The sequence below is a fragment of the Benincasa hispida genome, chromosome 1, assembly GCF_009727055.1.
Source record: "Benincasa hispida cultivar B227 chromosome 1, ASM972705v1, whole genome shotgun sequence".
Taxonomy (NCBI): Eukaryota; Viridiplantae; Streptophyta; class Magnoliopsida; order Cucurbitales; family Cucurbitaceae; genus Benincasa; species Benincasa hispida.
This window is the reverse complement of record NC_052349.1, coordinates 66,954,092-66,961,216: the sequence shown is the minus strand read 5'-3', so window position 1 is coordinate 66,961,216 and position 7,125 is coordinate 66,954,092. Positions and strand designations below refer to the sequence as shown.

Here is a 7,125-nt window from a genome sequence, read left to right as displayed (position 1 = left end):
CTATTTCTTTTAATCGTTTCGACTAATTTATCTAAAACCAAAATTTGTAGTCTTAAAAAACTTTTTTTTTTTTCTAACTCAGACTAAAAACGCTATCGATAAATGTTGGTGAGAAAACCAGCCTAATTTTTAAAAACATAAAACAAAATCATCAACCACAACATTTTCGAAAACTATACCAAACTAGTTAACTATTTGTTTTTGTTTGTTTTGTTGTCCTACCTTCTATTCAAGAAGTGGACAAGGCTTGAATTGGACTGGGCTATTTTTGTTTGAAGCTTTTTTTAATTAAATGAATAAGAGATGCTTTGAAAACAAAGCTAGAAGTGCTTCCCGTGAAGTGAAAAGTGAAAGAGTAGAGAGAGTAGAGAGAGCTTTGCAAACAATTGCTTCCCATGAAGTTAAAAATGATAAGAGTACAGTTCAATTGAACAGAAGCTAGAGGCTTCCATTTCTTTCAACAACTTAAGAAAAGTAAAGAACAGAAGCACATGGATTCAATAATTAAAACCTCAATGTGCATCTGTGACCCAAACAAACCCTCCAATAATTTCATTTCTCCCAACTTTTCTATAATAATATGGTGTGATTGGTGAGAATGCCAATCAAAAAACAGCTAACTATTTACACATAAATCCCCACAATTCATCATATTTCCCAATCTCAAGACCCTCTCTTCCATCAGTCTGTCGTATATTTTGTACAACTTCACCAATGGAGAACGGCCAAAATGAATGAGTTTCTGTTTTCCTGGATTCTTCACTTTCAACTTTTACCAAAAATAAAAAAACTATCAAACACTTCCAACACTTACTTAACTTCCATCATATATCCATCAGCTGCAGACAACTTCCACCGAGAGTTTCTTCATCACGTTCGGACATGGGTCGCCTCCGAACATCTCTGGCGCTACTGTTACTGTGCAGAAGTTCTGTCCGACACAGGTCTGCGAGAATGAGGGAAATTAGATTTGACTTGTAAGAGAAGTGACATGGATAGATTGTAGAAAAACTATAGGTTACTTACCCTTTGGAAAGCATCATATGAATGATGGGCATGGCAGCTTCCCTCTCGGAAACTTCCACATTCACCTTCCGGAGTTCCGAAGCTAGCGAATTTGACCGATGATATCTTTTGGCCAGGGCCACAGGACAGATGAGCTTTTGGCCTTAAGGGCTTGTTGACTTTTCCTGAGGCTTGCATTTGCCAGTTCATAAGGGTTGGCTGCCACTCGTTGATATTGATGCATACACTATCTACATCTCTTCTGACCAGATGAATTCCATTCGGGTCTCCGCCCCATTCTTCAAACACGACCAACAGATTTCCTGTCGGGTTTAACCAAGAACGGGGAACGTGATACCTAATAAAACAATTATCAAAGAGCAGAGCCAGTTAGTTTACCAATGTTTGAACTGAAGAACTGCAAAAGTAGAGTTTAGAGTTCATTTTGAAATTTTGTTGCCTACCATCTCTGAGACGCCTCACCACAGTTACTCGAGCATTTCTTCTCATTATATGTACCGGTATAATCACAGGAACCACAAGAACCAGATGACTTGTAAGCAGGCCAGTAGCGTCCGAGACTCTGACCATTTAACCATATCTGTCCTTTCCCCATACTACCCATATCTAACGCTAAGGGTGAATTTCCAGCAGGGGCATTGAAAGTAGTCTGAATAAAAACACATCAAGATATGTAAGTGGCTGAATTAAAAGCCTAAGACGAGAAATCTCAGCTCTTTCGGTTTGAGGAAGCAACAAAGGCAAACGTTCCCCCAACAACCTTAGAGGATCACGAGATGAAATTGAAACATAAGATACCTTAAACCATGTCAGTGGTTGCCTCTGAGTGACAAGAGATCCCTGAATCCATTCAACAGAGGAACTTCCACTGAGGGAATGAAGACTCATTGCTTCTCCATCCAAACCAATCTGATTGACAATGTGCAAAAATGTTAGTGTTAGACATGGTGATGCTGGGACATCAGACAGTTCTAGTACAGTACCCAAAAATTTGGTACAAACCTTGTAAGTCCATTTCTGCCAGGTCAAGTCTCTTCTGCCCTCGTTGAGACCATTCAGATTAACCGGGCCAAGGATGCCAGCGTTCCACATCTCAAAATGTGGACCCACATTCTGAATTGTATACAAGAGATCATAGAGACAAGAATCAATTTACAATCATATTAATTCATCATTTAAAAGACCAAGTGAGAACCAAAAAAATAATTGATTTCCACTCTAAGCCTCTTTCAAAGGAAGAAAACTCACTGGGAGACCGACGGCGATACTTAGAAGTGCAATTTTGTTGCTCCCTGCCCTTAAGTTCACCGCCCTGCTAAATGTTAGCTTTGGGAAGTCTAAACTTCCATAAGCAGTTCCTGTAAAAGGAAAAATATGTTTGAGTTGGAGATAAATCTCGATCATTAACTTTTCATTCTTTAAGATATGTTGTTAAGAAATATCAAGGGAATATATTGACTTTGCAGGTTCTAACATCTATTAAGATTCTGAAAATGTTTTTAGAGGTTCCAAAAGGAGGACAGTCTCCAAATTCCAATGTTTTGGAGTAAGCCATTTTCAGAAACAGCACAGTTAAGTAGTGTCATTTGTTATAGAAGATAAATTTATGGTCATTCCGAATTCTCCCACTTATATGTACAATGAGAAAGATAACCTTCAATCGACAATATTTTACACACCTGTGAGTTGACCGTTAACGAAAACATGCATAGCATGGCCCGCTGACAAAACTGTAAGAACAGGATACTTTCCACTTCTCAAAAATCCTTCATTATCATCAATATGTACACTGCAAAGGGAGAATCACAAATGTTTAAATCTAGAAACCTAAAATGATTACTGAAAAAGAACAAGAAGAAAAGGCTAAAAAGAAGAGAACTGTGCAAATATTCATCACTTACTCTGTTGTGTACCACAAGTAATCAGTGGCATCCCTTGTAGTATTTATCTGCTCTAACAACCCCACAGTGGTAAATGCTTTATCATTATAAGAGGCTGGCTCTTCATTGTATGCCTGCCATGAGAAACTTCCATGCATTGGAACAGGAGCCATCTTCATTCTCGCAGTTTGGGCACCGACCTGCACATTAGAATTTTGAACATATATAGTCAAAATCTTTTATGCTGAACTAATAGAAGTGCAATGTTTAGTCTTTTGTTATTTCAAATAAATTTCCAAAACAAATGCAGAGACCATTCAGAATGTTTATGTTCGATAATTTGTTAGCAGAGTTTTTCCCTTACCCTTGCAGTATTGTAAACTGTATTTTTACAGTCCGGAAGAATGCTAATAGACCAAGGCGGAATATTGTAGTGCATGTTACCAAAAGACACCGTGGCGTACGATCTTGGGTTGTAATTCGAAAGGAACGCAGCACAAGCACCAGATTTTGATTTGAATACATGAGCCTATAAGAATGTTGAATTTAAGAGGTTTAGTTTTGTAGGTTCATCAACTAGAATTTGCAGATAAAAGAAAATGCTCACCTCTTGATAATTCCCGAGTCGCGTCACAACCGGATCTCCAGACACAAGAGCTGGCTCACAAAGTTTAATTGCTCGATGCAGATCTTTTAGATGACCCCATTTAGGTTGCCTCAATAAGCCTGCATCCAGAGTCAAATATATAGCTCTCAGATGGATGGTTCCAGACCAACATACTTTCAGTCTCAAGTCATACATCAAATTCCTCTTTGGAGAAAAATGAATATACCACTGAGGTTGGAGGTAGAAGACATCTAAGTAGACTAGTCATGAACATTATTTGACCAAATCCTTGTTCATCCATACTGGCTGTTCAGAACAGAGTCGTTTCCCAGTCACAACCAAAACAGAACTTGCAAACGATGTCATCAAAAAGTAAAGCATGGGGGACAAAAAATACTTTTCATTTTTTATTTTAAAAACCTTAGTTGTCCCATTGCAATGGTGAAATAATTGAAGCACCAACTCTCCAAACATAGCATATGATAGAATATATGAAAACTAATAGTTTCATAAAGATGTAACATCAAAGACAGGAGTACAAATATTTTGATCTTACCATATTCATCAATAGGGGCATCATAATCATAACTAGTAGCAATGAAGGGACCACCAGCCGTTCGTCCAAAATTTGTTCCACCGTGATACTTGAAAAGTAACAAAAATGACTCAAGATCAGTTGACTGATTAAATATGTTCTTTTCAATTAGCAGATGCAGCAAACAATGTACTCTTACCATATAGTAGTTAATGAGTGATCCTCCCTTCTGAATGAACCTTGCAACGGCAAACACCATGTCTTCAGCTGGTCTATGAGGAACCGCACCTCCAAACTGAGTAAACCTGTAATAGAAAAGAGAGAGAAGACAATTACAATTAGCTCAAAAATAATAGATTCTTTTACTACATCCACGTGTCTGCAAGTACTTGCCATAGATGAAAATATTGAGGGAACTTCAGATGATATAAAAGAATGACAACTTACCACCCAGTCCAGGCTTCCGTCCATATCTTGGGTTTGTAAGCTTTGTTTGGAGAGAAATAATCGCAATAGAAACCATTGCAGGTGTTAATCTGTTAGAAACAAAATAATATACTTAGCTTAGTAGTTATTCCTTACAGTATGATTAACTAGCAGCAGAGAGAGTAATGAATTCACCAAAACTTGTTGAAAATGAATTCCATGCAGAATTTACCAATTAACTTTTAGTTAAGTGACATCAGAATCTTTAATAGATGGAGGCAATGGAAGCATATATTTGTTTCCAAGATTAATAGAATGCGAAGAATATAACTAGAAGTTACATATATCAATCAGCTTTAAAGAATTCACAGATGTCAAAAGAAATATAGTAATGCAACAATCAAACAAACGGACAGAAGAACAGCAAACATGATCCATGTGCAAAGCAAATGATTATTAAATCCATTTCCAATCAACATTTAGAAGAGTGCACTACCAAACATGACACGTGAAATATTTAAAGTAAACATTGGGAATAAGAAGAAGGTATGGTAATGCTTACAATAGGATCTGGGGCATCATCTTGCTTGCACATGACCCATGGGACACCAGTACCAAGTCCCAAAGCCATTTGTGCGGCCCATGTTGAGTATGCTTTTCCTGGTGCACCAAGTTCATATTCCATAGGTCCATATTCATTCTCAATCTATACAAAATGATGAAAAAAGAAAGATGCTTCGTTACTTTACCGAGTCATTTCATGTCAAGGACAACTTTAAGAAAAATCAAGTGCATTCAGAAAGAAAAGAGAATCTATCTTATTAGTGCAAAAAAAAATTTTGCTTACCTGAGATAAAATTATTGGACCACCTTGAGATTCATATAACCTCTCTGCTTTCATCATATTCACGATTTTCTTGGTAAATTTTTCCATATGAAACTTGATTGTCCAAAATTGGAGGAGAAAATTGATTTAGAAAAGAAAATCAAATCAGAATCATGTAACAGGGGTATATAAAATCGATATCTCATATTCATGACAGCAAAACGCCTACCTTGAAAGGGGCATTATCCGTCCTGAAGCTGATACCAGGAATGTACTTCAGCCAAACAGGGAACCCACTGAGATAATAAATGAAAGAACATTTAATCAATTTCTAAAACTTTATGGTGTTTAATTATCTTCTTTCTTCTTCCCAATTTCTAGTAATAAGTAAACAAGAAGAGTTACCAATGATGCATTACCCAAAGTTCCATTCAGCACAAACATAAGGACCAATCCTGAGATGAACATAAAGGCCAGCTTGCTGCACCAGCTTGACAAACCTAACCAGATCATAGTTCCCTTCAAAGTAGTACTGCAAGATGATGATTCAAATTTTTGTTCAAGTTTAATACACTAGAAGGGGAAGAGCATAAAGAAATTTGAGTGAAAAATAGAGTCCTCCATTACTTTGTCAGGTTCAGGCTCATGCCCATTCCAGAAGACATAAGTCTCAATCACATCTAGCCCTCCTTCCTTAGCCTTCTGAATAAGATCTGGCCACATCTGTAGGAGCCCAGAAAGAACAAAATTCCAAAATAAGTAAGAAACCCCAGGGGAAAAAAACAATACATGCAAAGGGGGAAAAGAATACGTATTCATTATTTTGATGGAAATCTATGAATGCCCATCTGAATAATCATCAAACCAGAAAAGAAGAACAGAAAAGAGAAAACAAACAAACACACACACACACACATACAATGAAGCACATTTAAAACATTACCTCAGAAGTGCTTCTTGGATAGTGAATGGATCCTGAAATGAGAATCCTCCTCTGCCCATTAATGATAATAGCCTTGGAATCATAAGAAACAGATGCTTGAACAGAAAAAACACCAAACAAACACAAAAGCCCCACTATCACATTCCACATTTTGAGCTTCTCCAGCCCCATTTCCACCATGAGAACAGAACAACAACCCCAAACCCTCAAAAGCTTGAACCAACCAAAGGAAATGGAGATAGAAGAAGGGTCTTTTTGTGTTATTCTTGTTCCTTTCCCCTAGTAGGCGCTTTATTCTATGCTTGATAACTAGAGATTGTGGAAGGGGAAAAGAAAAGAAATGGTAGGAAAAACAAAAGAAACCCAGCTGGGTTTGGGTTGGGTGAAGAGCCCTTTTGTTACAGTACTCTCTATTCCTCACCTCACTTTTTTGGGGGCTTTCCTCCACTGCTATGTGTCTTCTTTAGATACAAATCATTGAAGAGAAAATTAAAAAAAAAATGTGGGGTTTTGAAGAGGAAGTGGGAAAATTTATTATAAAGATTAAAGAGTGTTTTTTGTGAAATGGGTTGGTTTTTGCATTAAAAAGATCGAGTCTTTTGTGAAAAAATGAAGATGCTCTTCAGCTGCTTTTAAACAACTCAATGGAGGAAGGAACTCTGCGGGACCCTCTTCTTCTTTGGCCATACTTGAACACTCACGCGGAGAGCTTCATCCAATCAAACCTTAATTAAAATTCTTTAAAAAAAACACTTTCTCCCCTTAATCTTAATTAATTAAAGATTTTGTCACTAAATTTTCAAATGGCATCATTTTAGTTTCTATGTTGTTAAGAACTTACATGATTTTGTCAGTATGAGCCTATCTCAACTGAATACATAT

At 37.1% G+C, this 7,125-nt stretch overlaps 1 protein-coding gene across 1 annotated transcript; it reads right to left on the bottom strand.

Annotated features, from left to right (window-relative positions):
• Positions 1–375: 375 nt before the first annotated feature.
• Positions 376–6,851, bottom strand: LOC120083446 (beta-galactosidase 1). Its single transcript, XM_039039217.1, has 19 exons — positions 6,244–6,851; positions 5,928–6,023; positions 5,720–5,832; positions 5,530–5,596; positions 5,322–5,414; positions 5,037–5,180; positions 4,496–4,584; positions 4,248–4,353; positions 4,070–4,157; positions 3,514–3,632; positions 3,271–3,435; positions 2,928–3,106; positions 2,706–2,815; positions 2,275–2,384; positions 2,029–2,139; positions 1,825–1,935; positions 1,470–1,675; positions 1,027–1,363; positions 376–946 (listed from the first exon to the last, which is right to left on the bottom strand). The coding sequence occupies exons 1-19, from the start codon at positions 6,421–6,423 to the stop codon at positions 836–838; spliced, it is 2,535 nt and encodes an 844-aa protein (XP_038895145.1). The 5' UTR covers positions 6,424–6,851; the 3' UTR covers positions 376–835.
• Between the last annotated feature and the right edge of the window lie 274 nt (positions 6,852–7,125).

What these genes read in the sequence shown, in the direction of transcription:
- LOC120083446 (XM_039039217.1), bottom strand. Translation starts at nt 6,423, where the DNA reads ATGGTGGAAATGGGGCTGGAGAAGCTCAAAATGTGGAATGTGATAGTG. An exon ending in GTATCGCCGTCGGTCTCCCA is followed by an intron (nt 2,140 to 2,274) that starts GTGAGTTTTCTT and finishes TATACAATTCAG; the next exon opens with AATGTGGGTCCACATTTTGA. An exon ending in CATATGATGCTTTCCAAAGG is followed by an intron (nt 947 to 1,026) that starts GTAAGTAACCTA and finishes TCATTCTCGCAG; the next exon opens with ACCTGTGTCGGACAGAACTT.